At 43.7% G+C, this 21201-nt stretch overlaps 1 protein-coding gene across 3 annotated transcripts in view; it reads right to left on the minus strand.

Moving 5' to 3' along the window:
* PLCB1 (phospholipase C beta 1) overlaps positions 1-21201 on the minus strand; it is a 290674-nt gene that overhangs the window by 118867 nt on the left and 150606 nt on the right. For all 3 annotated transcript variants that reach the window (XM_058802822.1, XM_058802823.1, XM_058802824.1), the window contains exons 4-5: positions 6522-6662; positions 1069-1148 (exon numbers count right to left, since the gene is read on the minus strand). In XM_058802822.1, the coding sequence (XP_058658805.1) occupies positions 1069-1148; positions 6522-6662 (221 nt within the window). The remainder of the gene's footprint in view (positions 1-1068; positions 1149-6521; positions 6663-21201) is intronic.

The raw sequence follows: 21201 nt of genomic DNA on the forward strand, positions 1-21201 counted from the left end.
CCAGAATCTGCCCACTCTGCCAGGCAATGCAGAGGAAGGAATTCTCTCTGGATCACATGGAAATCAGAGAGATGGGACTGAGGAAAAGGGACTTCTGGCATTTTTCTTTTTTGTTTTGTTATCAATAAAAGACAAATAGGAAAACAAACCAGAAACAAGTCAGTCCAGAATATTCTTTCTTTTTAAATGGAGACTTTCAGCCCAGAGCTGAAGCTTCAACTGTACAAGGGGCAGGGAACATGCAACTCTTACTTTTTCTGCAATGATTTCATAGTTTGCCAGGAGAACCCTAGAAAGGATTTTGCTTAGATGACTTGTGGATAACAGGCTTCTTAGAGCCACAGGGACCAGGAGCTGTGTTTACAGAAGCGACACGGCACCAGAGCAGAAACAATGGATGCCAAGGTGAGTAAGAGGCTGGAGGAAGATGCTGCAGAGGGAGGAGCAGCTCCCTCAGGGTGACAGGCAGGGCCCTCTCCAGAAACAGGACACCCAGCTCCCCAGGGCCCTCTCCAGAAACAGGACATCCAGCTCCCAGGGTGACACAACCAGGGCCTTCTCCAGAAACAGGACACCCAGCTCCCAGGGTGACACAACCAGGGCCCTCTCCAGAAACAGGACACCCAGCTCCCTCAGGGTGACACAACCAGGGCCCTCTCCAGAAACAGGACACCCAGCTCCCAGGGTGACACAACCAGGGCCCTCTCCAGAAACAGGACACCCAGCTCCCTCAGGGTGACACAACCAGGGCCTTCTCCAGAAACAGGACACCCAGCTCCCAGGGTGACACAACCAGGGCCCTCTCCAGAAACAGGACACCCAGCTCCCTCAGGGTGACACAACCAGGGCCCTCTCCAGAAACAGGACACCCAGCTCCCAGGGTGACACAACCAGGGCCCTCTCCAGAAACAGGACACCCAGCTCCCTCAGGGTGACACAACCAGGGCCCTCTCCAGAAACAGGACACCCAGCTCCCAGGGTGACATAACCAGGGCCCTCTCCAGAAACAGGACACCCAGCTCCCTCAGGGTGACACCCAGCTCCCAGGGTGACATCAGGGCCACTTACGCCTTCTCCAGGAACGCGTCCCTCGACATGTTCTGGGCCAAGAGATTTGTTGCCAGACTGAACACTTCATCTGACCATTCCTGTGAAGGAAAAAGTGAATAAATGAGGCTCAGTTTAGATGTTTAGTGACACAATGCAACACGTTTTTGGAAATTATGCTTTGAATAAAAGGGCCTAATTAAAGCCTGAACTTGATTTTTCCAATTACATCTTCCCTCCTCATCTGTGAGACCTGTTTTTCTCATGCTAGAGAAAAAATGAAGACTGTTACAAATCGAAGTCCTGACTCTACCCAAGATAAGAAAGAAGCTTATAAACTCCCCAAGCAGCAGAAATACACAGGAGTACATTTCAATTACTCTGATGTGCAAGGAAGATGCAAGTCCAAAGAACTCTTTCTCCCTGATTGCACATCCTCACACAGTGGTCCTATCCCCCACTAAATATTTTTCCAGGGAAGAAATGCTACGGAATCATGGAATGGCTTGGGTTGAAGGGATGTCCAAGAGGATCCAGATCCAAGGGACACCTTCCCCTAGACAGGCTGCTCCACATTGCTCCAGTCCTTTTCCTGCCTCCCTGACCTTTCCTGTTCCCAGCAGGGCTGACCATGATTATAAACTGAATTTTAGACTCAGAGTTTGTGCTGCTCTCCTCCCTCTCAGGTCTCTCCCACAGCTCTTCATTGCCAGCTTCAGTGTGTTTTTCCTTTCTAACCTGATGCTTATTCGCAACCTTTAATTGCAAATCTTTTTCATCACAACTGTGGTTTTGGATTGGCTTCATTTCACCTCACTGAAAGAAAGGGAAGAAAACAAGCAGTGCCTTTGCAAACAATGCGACTGCTTTTTGTTTTAGTTGACAAAGCTTTCAGACAAAGTTATGTTTCCTTTCCTAACAGTCCAAATCCAAAATTCCCACTGCCACCCTCTTTGGGAAATATTCCCTTCTCCTTAGCCTTTCTTTTTCATGAGATAAAAATATATATTAAAAAAAAGGAGGATTCCCTTCAGACAAAAATGGATAGGGATGGGAAGTGTCATTGACTTCCACTGAAACAAATGTTCCTGTGTCACTTTGGTGCTTGGAGCCTGTTTTACCTAAAACTCCTCATTTTTCCACATGACTGATTTGAGAAGCTGGGGGGGTTTTCCACCTTTTTTATATGCTGAGGTTTTTTCCCTGATGTTATCAGACCTTGTTCCTGAAGCTGGTGTCCCACCTGTGCTCCCAAGGATAAGGCTGCCTGCATGCCCAGTGTTTTAGACTGTTTTGGTGGCCTCTGATGCCCTCCAGCTCTCAGCTCCTGAGCCCATCCCATTCACCCTCAGCAACAGAGATAACACCTCTCCTGTGCTGCTGTTTCTGCAAGAGAAACCTTCTTCCCTCACACACAGGCTTGTTCTGGAGGCAAATCAGTGTTGGCCAGATAGTCCTCCCTCCACCCTCTTGTGCCATTCTTCTCCTTTAACTGTTTTTCCTTCTTAGGTCTAGTTTGGAAAAGCCAGGGGTGTGAGAAGGCAGAGGAGGAGGAGTCAGGCTCGCTAGCAGCACAACTGCTTTGCTGTGAGTCCTGGAACAGAGAGCATATTAAGTGCAGCATCTGTTTTTCTTCTTGGCAACTCATTTTTCCAGGCTCAAAATAGGCTCATCTTGTAAACACTGCTTTGTTTAGGCACTAATAATAGCTGCCCAGGCTTCTCCCTGTGACACCGACGGCCACAGAGACTCACACAGCACAAAATACTCGCTGGAAATCGAAAATACACTGCCTTTTAACAGACCCTGATGGATTGTTCTCATGTTGCTGCTTCTGCTGGGCTTGAAGCTGCAATATTTTGTGTAAACCAGAAGTAGGGCACTCCAAGAGAATCCCACACCCCCAGCTCTTCCTTTCCTTTGTCCGAGTGCTTGTTGACAGGAATGTGAGGGAAACTCACTCATTATGTGCCTGTCACACACATTATTTATATCAGCAGCCTCGCCATTTGTTCCATTCTGCTCCTCTGCTGGCTTTTCCTGGCTCTCCAAAGCAGCCCCATCACTCTTGGCAAACCCTCTGAGGGTACCTGCAGGCTGAGCCACTCCTAACTGTGACTGCCATGGGTGCTGCAGCCTCTGCACAGATGTGATACAACAGGAAAACAGAAATCTGGGCGCTTTTGGAAACGAAATAGGGCTGCAGCAGTGCCGGCAAACCCAGCACTGATCCCTCATGGGAGCAGAAGGACCTGACCTTCTGATCTGCAACTCCAAGCAAGCCACATCCATCATGGTAACAGAGAGCTTCCTGTACCTGATCCCCTCCTGGCTGTGTCCTGCCACACCAGTTCACCTTCTGCCATTCCTGTGAACTTTGCTGAGGGGTAATTCAGCTGCTCAGGGCTTTGGCAGGCAGCACACGAGCAGCAGCTCCTGTAGTAATGTGCTGCTCCTTTGGAAATGCACTAATCTCTCTGCCTCTGCATGCATCAGGGGACCATGAGACAGAAGAGATGAGACCTTTTTCATAAGAAAAGGCAGCACAGAGCCTTGAAAACTCTTCCTTCAAATCAGGCCTGACTACATGTGAAGGCAATGTCCCTCACACATTTCTTTTTGGAGGGAGGCTAACAAAGCAAGCTGCTGAAATTCTGCACTTTCAGAATTTCATTTTTTAAAAAACCGTATCAAATGGAAGTGAATTTATTTTATTCTACTGATCAAGCTCTTACATACACTGGGGAAGCTAGAAAAATGAAGATGTATGCTGGAAAGAGTAGGACAGCGTGACTTGTGAATCATCCTCAATGACATCATTTTACTGATGGAGGAATTCATCAGCTCTCAGTGATGCATTTTACCCAAAGCTCATCAAAGTGAGGAGAAAGAGATTTCCTGGGGCTCTGGACAGGGCCCTGCATGGCCAGGATGGGAGTGCAGAAAGAACACAGCTGCCATGAGAGGCACCAAAGAGAGCGAAAGGGGTGGGAACAAGGAGATGTTCCCTTCTCAATCTGCTGGATTTGGGAAGAGAGGGAACTGATGGGCTGGACTTCCTCATGCTGGGAGTGGAGACAGAGAAAAGGAGCATTTGCTCAGAACAGGGTTTGAGAATGAACTCTGCTGCTTCTGCAGCAATCTGAGGATGCTCACAAATAAATCCTACCCCAGACAGGCACTCTCAGATGGAAACAAGTGAGGGCTCTCTCAGTGCTGCTTGCCTCCCCAGCAGGACACACCTTTCTGCCTGCCCTTTACACCAGGGCCTCATGAATTCCAAGCTGCATTCTTTGATCAAAGCAAGTGCCCTCAGCTCATCACTGGTGTGCCTTAAATATCAGTTATTTTCTCCTGGAGGAACAAACATAAACCAGCACACTGACATTTCTATTTCCTGCACCTGAGGCAAGCTGAATAACAAACCCAGACTTGCATTCTCCTACTTCTCCCATAACTTGGCCAGTGGATGTGACCAGCAGAGTTTGTAGCAGAAAAGGCAAAGGGAGAAATGCTCTAATGGAATGATTTTAATTGCCTCATTAAGACCATTACAGTTTACTGTGCCTGTCTCCTTAAGGGAGGGCTGGCCAACACTTGCCACACAACTTGAAAAACAAGGTGTCACAAATGAAGGGTTAACCACAAAATATTCATGCACTGAAAAGGAAAGGTGGGAAGGATTTCCATTGGCACTTGCTTTCCCTGGAACATCAGAAGGGTCAAAATTTGCAAGCGTGACGCTGGCAACGCCTTGTACTGACATTGCTCCCCAGAGCTCCCTGAGGGATGACTTGTGCCTGATGTGCTTATTTATTACACCTTCTCTGACTCACTGCATGGGGCTGAGACAATTGAGACCAAATTCTGTGTTGTGGTTCATGTAAAGTTGGTAAACAGGTTCAAAAGGGAGGAATTTTTAGATGCGTTCAACAGCGATCAAAACTGTTTTGATTCAGACAATCAGGACATTTAACACGGCCTCAAAGCACACACAATTCATATGCAATGCCTTAAAAATTACATCCCCAGGCCACTGTGCCCAACTGATCAAATATTAATTTATTTGCTCTACTGCATTTACAAATAAAAAGGAAGACTCAGATTCTTAGCTACTCAGATGGTAGGAGTTACTCAAGATTTGGAGCAGCCAAGCTTTTACAAAATATGATTTTATCCACTTTAAGGTTCCATTATCAAACAGAAAATAGCCCTAAAACACCCACTTCTGTGCTGTTTTAGCACATAGATGATGGCTCACGGACTGCTGGCTAGACAGGAGAGTGAAAAAGGAGGACACATGCTTCTGATTTGGGTGATTTTCCCTGCTCCTTGATAAGGGACAGCAATTTCTGCTGGGAGAGCTTTAGCATACCTTTTCATTTCCCTTCATAAGCACAGCTCCTTTTTTCTCCTGAAGAGTTATTTCAACCGCTTTCATTTCTGCACTGTTAAGATTTCTCACCCTACGGAGCTCTGCATTTTCCAGCCTAAGAACTGCACTTCCCTCTCAGCTCTTCATGGACCACCACAAACTCCTCTGTCTCTATTCTTCTGTGTCAAAGAATGGAAATTTTTGCCAGTTGGCTAAAGAAGATTAGCAGAAATGGGAATTTGGCAAGCAGAAATCTCCCCTCCTTGCTGAAGGCTTTCATCCTATGACCTTTTTGCACCTGGCCTAACAGTCCTTGTTGGCTGTGAGGTGTTAAAATAATCCCTTGCTGTGGTAAAATCCCAGCAGGCTGCAGAGAAGCTGTTTTCACACAATCTGGTGAAGGCCAGGATGTGAAAATGCCCTGTGGAAAGTGTTCCGTGCACGGATTTCTGGATTTCTGGGAGCAGAGCGTGCCCACATGAGTGGAAGGGGAGAGAGGAGAAGCTTTGGGATGTCTGTTGGAAACAGATAAAGCAAAAATTCCCAGTTCATTAAACAGAATTGAATTGTAGAGAAATTGGAAGGAGGAGGAAAAAACCCAAACACAAATGTACTAAGTGTAATTTTATGTTGTGGGTTGGACAGAGGAAACTGATGGACCTGCACAGAAAAAATTACTTTTCTAAGAAAATTATATTGACTACAAGCCTTATCAAGGGCTCTCAGCAGGCAAAATGTGATACTGCTACTGAAATGCTGATGTGTTTTTGGGGAGCCACAGTGTAACATCCCATTCCTGAGCTAAAATTTGTGTGTAACACTATTTTTACTGCGATTATTTGGGCTTTACAAGCAACGTTCTGAACACAAGTACACTTAGCAGGGGCATTAATCTTCCTGAATAAACTCCTTGGGGAAAAAAAAAAAAAAACCCACGAAACAAAAATTACCCATTTGTTCTTGGGAACCGAGTGGCCCAGAATGGAAGTGTGCTTCATCTCACAGCAGCTCCTACTTTCAGCTCAGGCATCCCTATCTCCAAACACTACCCCCAAGGCCTGAATTGGCTATGACAGACTTCACGTGGCAGGCGTGTTACCTTTGCAATGTCATCCTGGAATGCCACGAGGTTCAGGTAGGAGATGTTGACCAGGTCAGGCCCGTACACCACGGTGATCATCCTGTTTTCCAGCCGGCCTCCCGCGTTCCCAGCGTCCAGCAGCTCCCGCAGCTTCGGGTCCTGCAGGGGAGCAGCCACCAAGGGGTTAAAAACTGCTGCAAAATACACTGCACAAACTGCAAACACTCCCACTCTGAAAATCTCTGTCGTTCTGAACGTTTTAAACACGTTGGCCTGTTGGTTCTGATCCGGCTAATGACTCATTAAATAGTTAAAGTTATTAGCCCAGAATAAAAAGGAAATCATTGCTGCAAATCCTCCAAAGCTCTGAGCTCTGTGTTGGTGCTGTGCACACTCAGAGCTGTCCAGCTGATGGCTGCACAGTCCTGTTTTCAGTCATTTTGCTGCAGAAGTCAAGCAAACACAAACTGTCAAAACAACACAATCTGTCCAAAGGCTACTGTCCTCAGCAGTGATTTTAATGGGTCTGAGATAAAACTGAAAATGAGAACTTAAGTTTTTCCTGAGGAATTAAGAAGACTTTTGGAGTTAACCTTCTTAAACTCTATGAAATGAGTAATGGAATTTTGGTGTTGCCCTCCTCTTTCTTCTTTGTGTTCAACAGGTTATTTATTATTTATTGTTTATTTATTTATTATTGAAATTATTAGTTACATTCAATTTAGATTTAGCTTTTAGCCTTTTTCTCCCCCCCCGTTTGTGTCCAATACAGATTCACAGACTCATCTAGGCTGGAAAAGGCCTTTAAGAGCATGGAGTGCAGCTGTTCCCCCTGCTCTGCCAAAGGCACCACTGACCCATGTCCCCAAATGCCACCTCCACACTGTTAAAGCCCTCCAGGGACGGTGACTCAACCCCTTCGTGGGCACCTTGTTCCAGCCTCACAGAGGAGCCACCACCGAACACTCCTGTGAAGGAAAGCAGAATTCAAGGATTTTCATCAGCTATTAATAGCCTGAACCTCAGCTGCACTGCAACCTAAGTGTGAGTGAAAACCTCAGGTTATTTGGTGACTCTGCTCATTTCTGTGAGGCTGCTCCATTTCCAAGAAATGCACTCAGTGTGTTTGAAATGAAGAAAACGGGTCCCTGGCCTCGTGGTGAAGTTTATGGAGACAGATGAAAAGCTGCCCTGCATGACTGGATTCACCCTTTGGAAAGGGCCTGTACAATGTGAAAGCTCAGCTTTCCTAGAAGGCAACACTGCTCAGCCTCCGACAAAAACTAAAAAATGGCTAGCAAGAGAGTCCCTGTGGGATGGCAGATGCTGGGCAGAGATCAAGTTATTTCAAAATAAATGCCACAATAAATGCTCTGCACTTTGAATTTCACTCTCCCATGAATCCTCTCCCCACACTGCCTGCATATGTTCCATTTGTGGTATTCTTAATATTTCATAACTTTTGGAATAAGTATCTACATTTCCACCAACTGATAGCAATTAAATTTAATATAACAAGGTTAAGATGATAAAAAAGGGCCATTTTTCATGGATCTTGCAGGAAATCCTGTACCAACAAGACATCAATCTACAGGGCATCTCCCGATTGGTATCATACCTTCTTGGAGGCAATGGAGCTGTGTGTGTGTTCACCAAACACTTCACCAGATTTAGGAAAACACTTTTGGAGCATGAGGTAGAAACTGAAAAGAAAGTACAAGGCTGTCTATCATAAGTGCTGAGCCTCTTAAATACTGGGTATGATGCCAAGAGTTACAGGAGAACAGACAGAATGATCCTATTTAAGGGCTCTGTAGATGGGGAATATCATTGTGCTCCCAGACAAAGATGGTTTCGTGGGTAAACAAGTTAATCACAGCCTTTCACAGGAGAGAAACACAGGAGGGGGATACAGAAATAGCAGTTGTGTTTCAGAGATTTCAGAGGATTCAAAGCAAAAAGACAAAGAAATGGTATCATTTAGATGTGGGAGAAGGGCTAGAGAAATGCCCTGCAGTTGCTCAGTCAGTCATGGTGCATTACTGGATGGGTTCCTTTCTCTTTTATTTACAGGCTGGATGTTTCAAAGCTTTGTTTTATGTCTCTGGGAGATGAGAATCCATCTCCTTTCCATTCCAGCCCCAAATCAGACAGATAAATGCCTGTGCTCAAGGGCCTGTCTGGGAGCAGCATCATTCTTCCTGGGCTCAGACAGAGGGGGATTGTGTCTGTGCTTTCCTGCTTCCCCAGCACTGCCCCCTCCCTCTGCCTGAGCCTCCTGCTCACAGCTCTGCTCTGGACCATGGACTGCACTGGGAGCAACACAAGGAGAGGGCAGAACCTCCCTCTTCTGTATTTACACCTGGCCAAGGATGTCTCAGGGGTGAATCACGCGCCGCTATGACCAAGACATGCATCAGCCACAGAGTAAAGAAACAAACATATTTGCAATGAGATGTTTTCTCCAAGGAAAGTCATCCAAAGCAAAGTTATCTGGCACCGGCTCAGTTTTCAGAAGTGCAAATAAGTGGCAAATCAAGCAATGTGAGTGTGGGTTTGGTTTTCCAAATCCAAGGGATTTTTTGCCAGGTTTTCCAAGCAAGCAGTTAGACAGAGCATTGTCTTTGGGCTGCTGTGTTTGAATGGCTAAAATGTGAATTTCTCTGCTCTGTTCAAGGCTTGGCTAGCAAGGTTGGAAGCACAGAGTCCATTACAGCAGTGCCCTGTCCAGCACCACCCAGCAGCTGTCAATAAAGGGAATACACCACAATTCCTGGGCTGTCTCAGTGAAACATGCTGTAGGCCCCACAGACCCCAAAGACATATTCTAATAGCTGGTTTTTAGTATTGCTTTAAACATTTTCTATTTTTAATTTCAGTGCAAGAGAATAATTTTGATGCTAACATGACTCAGAGCCAGGCTGACCCCTGCCATGGGTGCATTTGCCCTTCAGGGGTGACAGATGCACTTGTCAGCGACAACCTCACCCTTAGCCGATGATCTAGGCCATAAATAGTGCTTGGATCTGAGGTTCTCACACACCAAACCCCACTGCCAGCTCCCACATTCATTCCTCAGCTCCCTTGTTACCCCCTTTGCTGCAAACACTGCTGAGGAGATGAGCAAAATCTCCTTTACAAACATCCTGAAGGCTCTCAGTGCTCTACGAATCAAAGCCCTTCTGGAAATGTCAGCAGGTTTTCCTGTGGAGATGGCAGGAAAGCACATGGGGAAAAAATACCAAACCAAGCAGCAAGACCATATTTAGCTTCTTTCATGGAAATGGGATTGATTTTGGTGGTTCCATTTTAGGGTAACACTGCCAAGCCTGCTGCTGGCTGGGGTTGTGGTTCATCACTGGGCCACAAGTGGACAGATTGGCTTTGGGATAAACTCTTTGCTAAACTGGGGCCTAATTAGCAATTTGCTGAGCTCTTTGATGGACATTCAGAAGAATTACACCTATTTCATATTGATTACAGCAACTTTTGGGAATCCACCCATGGGATGGCCAATGAACAGCAGCCATTGGCAATACCCACACAACTCATCCAAGTTCCCTTTGCAGCTCAATATTTCAAGTCTTTGATGTTTCCTGTTGTTTCTTGCAGTCAAATGGGATCAGTTTGGTTTTCCCCTTCCACTGGAGTCTGGTAGGAGCTTCAGCTCAAGGACTGTAAGTACCTGAAGATTACTCCAGAAATAGGTCAGGAAAATCAGTGTTTGGATGGGACAGTGCTGCTTAAATTCCCACGGGGAGATGGAATTTGTGAGCAGGCAAATGTGGAGGAGGTGATAAGGATGGTGTTGGCAGCACAAAGAGCTTTAGAATCTATCAAAAATCACATTAGTCATGTCAAATTTGGGGCTAGGGTTGGTCAGAGGACTGCCTGCTCATTGGAAAACGTTTTCCCTATTTGGTTCTGCTGTCTTGGGAAACTTATCAAAGAAAATATACCTTAAAACAATGGGAAATAAAGAGAGAATAGTGAAAAAAATTAAACAGAAACATTAAAAAAAAAAAGCTTATAGAGGTTCTACCATTTTCATGAACAAATGCAAAATAATGACTTTTTGTTAGAAACCAGGGTCCTGTGGACAGATGGATAAAAATAGATTTCAATCAGGCTTCCCTAACTTTCTCCTGCTCTATTTCCTTTCCACTGGAAATCATAAGAATAACACAAACTTAGAGAGGCACCTCAGCCACATCACAATCCCTGCCTACCACTGTGACTGCTGTTATTAAAATGTAGGTCCTAACCCTGAGATCCCAATTAGTGTGTGCTCTGCACAGCACAGCAAAGGTCATAACATCTTTTATTAGTATCACCAGCTCCTTAAACTGTTTTTTTTTTTTACTTCTGCAAACCTGCAGCACACCATCTGCCTGTGGAAACGCTGTGGTTCTTTCACGCATGGTTATAAAAGGCTGCCACGAGGTTCTGTGGCACCCAAATGCTGGTTCCAACACTCCAGGGAGCAGCAGGGCAGCTGCAGTGGTGCCTCGCGTTTGGTTTTTATGTTTTTCAGGTTCTGTGCTGCTTTAGTGCGTGGGTCTGGGCTCCATATTATGGGATGGTGAGCTCTGTGCACAGAGCAGGGAGACAAAACAATTCCTGCTCCAGCTGGGCACCAAGGACAAATGATCCAAATCTCAGCCCAGGAGCACAAACACCGTGGGCTGGAGAGAGAAAAACAAGGATGGGACTTGATAACCTAAAGCTGGAATTGGACAATTAGCTCCAAGATGGAAATGGAGCAGAACTGATCACAGACCCCGTGAGCGCTCGTGCATTTTGGGGCCATTTTGGTTCATCTTGGGTGCAGCCCAAGGTGCATCAATGGAGATCCTTTGAATAAATCCCTATTTTATTCTGTAACTCCATCCAGCCCCTGCTCTAGGCCAGCCTTCCCAAGGCACCAGCAGCACCATCTCAGAGAGCAGCTTCTGATCCCTTTAAAAAGCAAAGGAAATGCTAAAGGTTTTCCTGGGTTTGATGGTTATAGATATCCAGACAATCACAACTTCTTGGGCTGCTGGAACAGGTGTGCAACTAAATATTGGGAATTTTTAGTTAAAACATTAATTTACAATGCAAAAACCTCTCAAAACTATCTCACAGAGTTATAGGGTACTCCAGAATTCCTTGCACGGCAACTATCATGGTCTGCATTACTACCTGTAACTGTCACAATCCCAAATCATTGCTTTTATGTCCTGACAACTTCAGGAGAGACTTGAAACAAAAATGGCACCAATTTTCACCTTTGTTTTCTGCTCATCAAACTGAGATTTCCAAGCACTCAAAAGTGCATTTATATTTTTCTAGCTCAATATGTATCCCAGAAGAAGGAATATAGGGGAGGAAAGAAGCTCCTATGTATGCAAAGGGTTTTCCAGGAAACATCGGAGTTTGAGGCTTAAATTAAACAAAGCACCTTGCTAAATTAGGGCTTTCTATTGTGACTCCATTGAAGGCAGAACTCCCACAGATCTTCCACAAATAGAACAATGTCTCGTCTTCAAGAATTCCTTATCACAGAGTGTTTATCAACAAAAGTGTATATATATAGATAGCATGGACATGTCATATATTTGACCCAGATTTCAAAATACCAGCTCTTAACACTTAAAGCACCAGGTGAGTTGCTGGTTCAGGGGCAGTAAAACAGGAAATAAAAAGTGAAAAAGTGACTCCTGAAATCACAGCACTTACCCTGTGGCTAGCTGAGGGTTGCCAAGCCCCAGCTGTGCTGAGTGACCCAACCCAGCTCCTCAGTGCCAGCTGCCCAGCACACAACACCAGCTAAAGGCAGGAAATGATTTCTAAGGCTCTCAAATCTCCTTTGTACCCCCCGTGGCAGCTGAAGCACATACACAGCTCTGCTCTGCCAGCATTTCAGGTCCACGATGACACCTAAGAGCTGCTCCTCATCTTTGTGTGGGACCCTCAGGAACAAAATGTCCTTTCAGCTGGCTGAAACTCACTGCTAACAATGCCCACACAGACCTCACATTCCCATTCTGGTTCCATTCCCTTTGTGCCACACATCACCAGGAGCTTCCCATTGAGGGCATGGACAGACTCATCCTGCAGAGAAATCTTCTTCTCTGCCCCCTTTGCTGAGAGCAAAGTCAGAACTCTCAACTTTATCCTCCAGCAATGCCTCTCAGTGATTAAGGAGAATGTCCAACATGGGAATCACATGTGCAGAACTCACTGACAGCATTTTGTCTGTCTGTCTCATTGACAGCCATGTGAAATGAACAGACTGCAATTAATATACGAAAGATACTCAAAACAGTGCTCTCCAAACTCTCTTTGATGACACACAACACACAGGAAGTTTGCTAGCTAAATGGATTTATATGTATCAAGTTATCCTTACCAAAATCGTTGTCATTAAACCAGAAATCTATGTAGCCCAACAAACACTGCAGTATGGTTTCAATACAAATAATGTCTTCACATATTTCACAAAAGAGTATCAGATCAAGACAGAACCAAAATATTTGCAAATAAATTTTTCCCCCTTTCTAAGGTTTCAGAATGGATTCCAAATTTGGTGTGCTATCACCATAGCTACCTATGCACAGAAACAGAGCCAGGATCTTGTTTAAACACCCAAGTCACCCAGCCATCATTTCTGTGCAAACCAAGTCACTGTGCACAAAACAAGAGGAAGTTTCTTTTAAAAATAATTTCAATCATCTAAACTGGGCTCAATTTGACCATCTGCTCAGTTAATACAGTGGAATATTTCTGACATACGACACAGCATGAGGTAAAAGGAGTCAGAAATGCTTTAGTCAGTCCCTAGGGAAGGAGATCCAAGGCATGCACGGATCTGGTACATGCAGCAATCCCAAATACCTCAGATGCAGCTAAAACCCCAGGGCTGTTCTCCCCACAGACATTATCAGGGAGGACAGGGTGCCATAAATCAAACACTCAGGGCTGATTAACCTTCCCCATGAAACACCTGCTCCAGAACAATGGCTGGTTTGCCTAAAACAGCGTGATCCAACTCCAGGCTTGAAGTAACAACATCAACACATCAAGTTTACCAGGACCAGGCTGTGGAAAGAGTGAAAAAGATACTCTTTTTTTCTGTGATGTACAGCTTTTGAGGAAGAGAGAGCACGTGCCAGCTTAATCCATATTTTTCTTTGGCAAAGGAATAAGAGGGAAGCCACTCTCTGCCTGTACAAAGGAACTCTGGAAAAGAGAGGACTGTGTCAATAGACATTTCCAATAGAATTCTAACTGTGAGCTCTGAAAATGCAGGATGAATTCATGCTGGCTTTCTATGACACCTACATTGCAAGACACAGGTTATTTAAAAACATCCAAGGTGATAAATCAGTATTTTTATAACACCTAGGGACACCCCTCCAGCAAACCTGGCAGTCCTATGCCAGCCACCCCACCAGGAGGACAGAATCACCCTTTGGAAGCTCTCAGGTCTCTTTTCACCTCCATTTTCACTGATACCATCATTTCTGTACCAGATGTGCTGCAAAACCTTACTGGAGACAACACTACAAATTCACTGATGGCAAAATTCATTGAGGGTAATTCAGTTCTAGTTTCGGTGAAGATACTCCTGAGAGTACAAAATCAGATTGATTTCTGGGGAAAAGGGAGAGAGATGCCCACAGGATATCTATGGCAAACACACTGAAACCAGGATTTTAGCTGAAATACAAAGTGAATTAATTGCACGTGCTGAGGAAAGCCAAGGGAGAAAAGCAGGGCCACCTCATCCCTCTTTTCCTGACCTTTCTCACAGTTCCAGTGATCCCAATCCAGCCTCCCTGGGTCTCTCATGACACAACATGAAGCAAATATCCTGCCAGGATTTTATTTTCATTTTCCATCCGAACACTCATATTTCTCAAGATGTTTTTTTTCTAGGCTTGTGGTATTTGAGTTTTAGATTGTTTGCAAGACTGTGTGTTCTAACAAAAAACAAGTGACAGCATAAACCATCTAAGTAAAATCAGACCAAATGTGGTGGTTTTCAGTGCTTTTGGATGTGGCTGTAATTAACATGAGAAAGCTTTACTTATCACAGTGTAAATCTTAATTGATATTGATGCCAACTCAATACCAAGCAGCTACAACTACTCACAACCTTCCTCTAGGTGTTCTCTAACTCATGAACATTTTTTACCGATTTTATCAGCTGCAGATGGCTCATTATTTTAAAGATGACCTTTAAAGACACACACTTCCCTTCCCTGCTTTTCCTTCCTCCAAATTCCACGAGTTTTTCTTCAATTTAATTTAAAAGGAAGAGATGAACAGACAGTGGAGAAAAGAAACTCATCTCATTTCCATGTCACTTTTATGAACTTGTTTTCTTTGGTCTGTATGAGACTATTGCAAAAACTATAAAAAGCCTTTAAATGAAATGATTTCTACAGCAACTTGCACAGCCCCTGAGGGCAGGAATAGCTGGAACAGCAGCTTCATTTTCACTTATCTATAAATCTCACATGCATTGTTCTCCCAAACTGGAATTGCTGTGTGCAGTTATTTTAATAGATTTACTTCAGAGGTTGAGGCACAATCGGCTCCTCATTTATCTGAATTTGTCAAAATCTGAGCAGGATGAGAGGCACTGTGGGCATCCCCACGCTGCTCTGGAGTGCTCCACCAGGGCTGCAGGACAACCTCCTGCACTTTAGTGCATACTTTGGTTTTTGGCTGGTGGAAATGTGTCCATCCAGATGGTCTGAAACGCTGCCTGCACCAAGTACCCACCCCACACAGACAGGACAGATGAAACCAGAGAGCCAGGACTGAAAACATCTGACTAACGAGCTGCTCATTATTGCAACATTTCACACACGCTCAGCAGCAGAGGAAAAAAATAATAATCATTCAAAAAAATTTTAAAAACCCCAACAAACAAAAACAAACAAAAAGAACAAGAAAAGAGCCTGTGTGCCATGCCAGCAACATTTTGTTCACTCTTACCTGTCTCAGACACACATTTTGGTGTCATTTTTTTTCAATCACAAAGTCACGAGGGATGCTTAATGCTAAAGGTTTCAATTTACCTGGTTTTAATTATTGTAAACACTCACTGCTCCCATTACCTCAAAGTATTTAATTCTAGGGAACTCATTTGCAGCACAGGAAAGAAAAATAAACCGTTTCAATGATGATGCAACAGAAGTGGAAATTGTTTCCTTCTTGGGCTGTAGCAAACACTCAGCCTGTGAGCTCAGCACAGGCTCTTAATGGCACATGTGATTAATTATTGATGGCTAATGATGAGTTGTGCTGCACTGTCCTGTGTCACAAAGCCTTCCCTGCACCTCAGAGCAGAAGTGCATGCAGACATTTGACACCGACAAATTGATGCCAAATTAGCCCACACAGATGAACTAATTCCCTGTGGATCTCGATGGAGCTGCCCTGGCTCCTGGTGACAGCCCAGCTCGGTGGGAATTGGAGCCAGGACAGCACAAAGCCAAGGGACTTGACTCTGAAAATCCATAAAACCAGCTAAAAACCCCATGGCAAAATCATATGGCAGATGCCAATGCCTCAAATGGCAAAGTTAATAGAGAAAAAGTTATGCATAATAAAAATCAAATTAAGACTCCTTTTTACAACTTGCTCAGTTTCTATTTACTCCAGAGAGGAGGATTTCCTCTAAGTACATTTTAACTTTTAAAGTAAGCGTCTAGCAGACAAAAACCAAGTAGAAATAGGCTCCTGGTTTACAAGACAAACTGACTGCTGAAGGAAAAAAAAAAGGAAGTAAAATCTACAAGGAGCATGAGTAAGGAGAACAAATATGTTTTGCTGGCTGAGGAGGGAGAGACAGCAGTGAATAAATGCAGCCACTGGATTTGGGTGGTGTTGTGCCAGATGAATTTCAGCCCCTGTGCAAGCACAGCAACCATGCTCAGTCTCTGCTAGGAAAGGACATCAAGCACTGATGTCCCCGGCCAGCAGCTGCACAGAGCAATTCTTCAGGGGATGCCAGGGACATTATTTAAGGCATTGGTTTTGTACTCCACGGTTTTGAGAGCTAATTGGGGAAGGGAATATACAAAGGGCGGCTGGATCAATTTTAAATCAAGCCTGAAGAACACAACACATCACTTGGAGAGCAGTGGTGGAGAAAATCCTGAGTGTCACAAATCACAGATTTGGGAGCAGCCAAACAACGTGAGAATACCAAGACATGGAAGAGGGAAAATCAGTGCAGGCAGAAAGTGGTGGAAATGGTCCCAAAAAATCCAGATGCAAACTTTTGAGTGAGCAGTTTTGGGCATCTGAATCATTCACATGAGTTCTGGAACCACAATTCACTCATAAATACACATTGCTGCCTGTACATCTGCATTGGGACAGCTGCACCACACTTGGTCCTTCAAACTGCTCCAGTTCCATCAGCTTTCCTCATGGTTCACAGGGAAAGGCACAGGGACAGCAGCTGCTGCTTTTAGAAAGCAGACAGCTCTCACTGAACCCCTCTGCATCCCTGACAGCCATGGCTGGCTCTTTTCCACAGCAGAAATCATTAAACTTCGGGAAAGCACAAGCAAACCAAGAATATTTTTCACCCCAGAACCTCCCGTGATTCCTGACTAGGTACCAACACTAGGTGATACACAGAAACCAAGAGATGATAATGGCAATTCTGCCCTAATGCACAAACCCAACACCTCAATTCCAAGAGGTTCACCTGCATTTACAGAAGTTGAGAAAAGGTAAAAAGCTGGCAGAGGAAGTTTACCCATGATTAATTGTTTTTAAAGCTCCTCACACAAATCATGGCAGCTTGCAAAGAATTCAATTTCTTACATTCAGAGGGTGGATCAGCACTTGTCTTCCTAATTTCCCTCGCTAAGTGCCAGACAGACTCCCAGTTATCCAAGAATTTAATGAACTAAATCCAGCCATTTAAGGCTGTTTCATCTAGATAAGAAGCTTCCCAATGTGGAGGATAAAACAGCCTTAAAGGCAATGGAAAACAAACCCCACTTTGATGTGCATAAACTACCCAAGCAGTTAATTTTCAAAGATAAAAATAAAATTTTAGCTGGGGGATGTCAAGTAAACAGGCTTGGCAGGAAAAGGGAGTCCAGGAAAGAGAAGAGGAGGCTGGAAAATTCCTGCACAAACTCCAGGCCACACTTTGTGCTCCCCCTTTGCTGAACTTCCCCAGGATCCCCAGTGGAGCACTTGACTGAGCAAAACTATGAACTCCAGGCTTTGACCAAAATACTTCTGAAAGGTTACAAAGTCCAGTGCTTTTTGAAAAGGGAATTAAAAATATTTTGCGCACATAAGATTGTGGCACTGAGGGTACGCTTCCTCCATTTGGATCCCTTCCAATACATCCTTGGGAAAACAAATAGTTATAATGGATGCAATTTGGAAAGGGATATTCTGCAAATATGGGAATATTCTAAATGTCACTTCCCCAAAACAACAATATGACACTGGGTTTTAATAAAGATGCATTAATTCCTTGCTGTTCTGAGTTCCTTTTTCCCCTCATCCTTTAACAGGCAATAAGGAGACAAAACCTGGACATCTCTTGTGATGAGAGGTGAAAAATCCAGAATTTCAGTGTCTTCATTTCCCCCCTCTGTAAACTGAGCTTTTGCCTCTTTTGCTTCTCTAGAATCTACTGAGTTTAATTTTTCTTACATTCTCATCAACCACTCTTGCCTCACTGAGAGTGTTAACACAGCAGAAGTCTTTATTCCCCCTTTGGGTGATTTTCATGAAGAATAAATGTATCTTCATCCTTCCACATCTGAATGAGCTCTGAGGTGATGAAGCACAAACCCTCACTGCATTCACACGAGCAGAGTTCAGACCTTCCCTTCCCTCCCCTGCCTGATTGTGTCCCTGGGATGCTGCTTTGAGGAGCCCATGATGTTGTCTGAAAAATCCCTTCGCCAGGATTTTGCTCCTGAGAAGCTTCAGAGGAAAATAAAACCAACAATTATCTGCTGCTGTGGAATGCAACAGGTGCATCTTTGATTGTCCATGTTGGTTGTTTCTGATTAATGGCCAATCACAGTCCAGCTGGCTCAGACTCTGAGAGTCACAGCTTTTGTCATCATTCCTTTCTATTTCTTGCAAGCCTTCTGGTTAAATCCTGTCTTCTATTCTTTTAGTAAGTTTTAATATATCAAATTAAATAATAATATATATGATATATGATATATGATATATAATATATATTATGATATGTGATATTATATTATATGATATGACAGAATATTATAATATGATATGATATGACATAATATTATGATGTAATATAATATAATATAATAATATATTTGGAGAACATCCCCAGGCTGTGGGATGGGACCATTCCAGCCTGGCCTGCCAGTGACCCCAACCCTGCCAGCTCACCCATAAACCAAACAAACCCCTGCAGATAAAACCTGGTGAGTAATGGGTCAGTGCTATAAATAGGGAGATCAATAGTGCCTGGAGTCAGCCTGAATGCTGCAATTAATGATTTCCCAAAATAGCAGCAGGCCAGGGCCACGTGGTACTGCTGGCACCTACCTGGGACTACAGAGCATGAGCAACATGGGTCAAAACCCTCTAAGCACCTTCCCTTCCTCTTTCCCATATTTTCCATACCATTTAGACACTTAAATAGGCTAGGATTTGCTTTATATGCTCAGTGGGTTTATTTGAAAAAGATTATACATATATATATATATATATATATATATATATATATATATGTGTGTGTATACGTATATGTCTATGTATGTATATATATATGTGTGTATATATATTCTTTTATATATTTTATATATATTAATATATATAAATATAATATTTTATTTATATATATAATAATTTTATATATATGAAAAAGATTATTTTTATATATATAAAAGAATAATCACTTACATATATAGTGTATATATATAAAATGTGTATATATATAAAAATACAGTGTATATATATAAATATATATGTAAATATAGTATATATATATAAAATATATGTATAAAGGATAATAAAAATTATCCTTTCAGAATAATCTACATTTTACATACATACACTATAACAAATATACTTCTTTAATATTTCTGCGAGATAATTTATATTGGCACCACCGTATGGTTTTAATTCTATACATGGTGGTGGTGCTTGTGGCATTTGCCCCTTTCTGTGCAAGCACAACTAACAACAGGGAGTAAATTCTCAGCAAATTCTTTGAATGTCTCTTTGATTTTGGTTTCCATCCCAACTCACAGCTAAGCTCCTGGAGGAAGGGAACAACAGGGTGTTTGGAAAGAGGGATAAATGCAACACTGGGAAATGGAATAAAAGTACGGCCTTACACCTGCCCAGGAAAAACAAGCAGTGCCAGTAGAACACACAGTGAATGGAAGCGCCTGAGCAGCCTCCTGGGCAGGGCTCCCAGCAGGAATTTATTTCTGCCTTATCAAGTTTCTCATCAGTTTTTAAACCAGGCTGCTGAATAGGTGTAAATCTCCTGAATGGCAGGAAATTCACTGTGGAGACAGAAACGTTCAGGCTGCAGTGGATATCATCTACCCCGAAATCTGACCTCTGAGACCTCTAACTGCAGCTCTGAGGAGATTCTACAACCAGACTGAACTCATCATTCAAATGGATTTAAAAAAAGAATGAAGACCACAACTAAACAAAATGTTTTAAAAACCCCACAAACAAACAACTCACAAAAACCCCCAATCAAACTATAAAAACAACCCAAAGATCCCAACTTACCACTGCTGAGATTTTCACTATTAATACAAAGGAATGGAGAAATTTAAATTACAATGGAGAAAATTTTAAAAAATATAGAAAGTTGATGGAAAGTTAAGGCAAATTGACACAAATAAACTTACTGCTCTCAAACCACTTTGCCAGAGCCTTTATCAAACACCCCGTAATGTGTTCAATCATTTAGCCCCTTTAGAGGGGTTATACCCTGCTCTGACACTGCTTTTCCCTGCCAGCCCTAAATAAAATCAAATTCCCATGTATAGGGTGAGTCCTTGCCTCAGCACCTGATCCTGTCTGCTGCCATTTGGAGTTGTGCTCGTGTAGAACACATCTGCTGATATCCACATCTTCTCTCAAGGGAGCTGGGACCCCAAAAAGCCGCAAAGTGCCACTTATTTGGTGTCACACATGCCACAGGATGCTCTCCCAGTTATTTGGTGTCACACAAGCCACAGGATGGCTCTCCCAGTTATTTGGTGTCACACAAGCCACAGGATGCTCTCCCAGTTATTTGGTGTCACCTGGCCACAGCAGACTGAGCTCCGTTCCCTGCACAGCCCTTGGCTTCAGGGATTTGATCACATCAGACTCTCCTGGCGCCTCACATGGAGGTTCTGAACCTTCCTTCAGGAACCTGGGAGTGCAACTGCAAGTTTGTGCTCCATTTTATGGACAAGGAAAGCACAGAGCACAAGAAATTTATTTATTTTTAATGCCCTGTGGGATGAGTGAGCGGCTCTCCAAAGGATGTCCTGCATGAACCAGGAGGGGAAGCTGAACAGATCCCAGCTAACTCTGTGAGGATCAGAAAGCTGGAACCTCACACCTTAAAAAACAAGGAAAGGAAAATAAAATACACTTCCATGGACACAGCTACATTGCTGCTGCCTCTCTCGAGGCCTCCTGCCAGATCCTGCCCAGACAA

This window comes from Ammospiza caudacuta, chromosome 3, assembly GCF_027887145.1.
Source record: "Ammospiza caudacuta isolate bAmmCau1 chromosome 3, bAmmCau1.pri, whole genome shotgun sequence".
Classification (NCBI taxonomy): Eukaryota; Metazoa; Chordata; class Aves; order Passeriformes; family Passerellidae; genus Ammospiza; species Ammospiza caudacuta.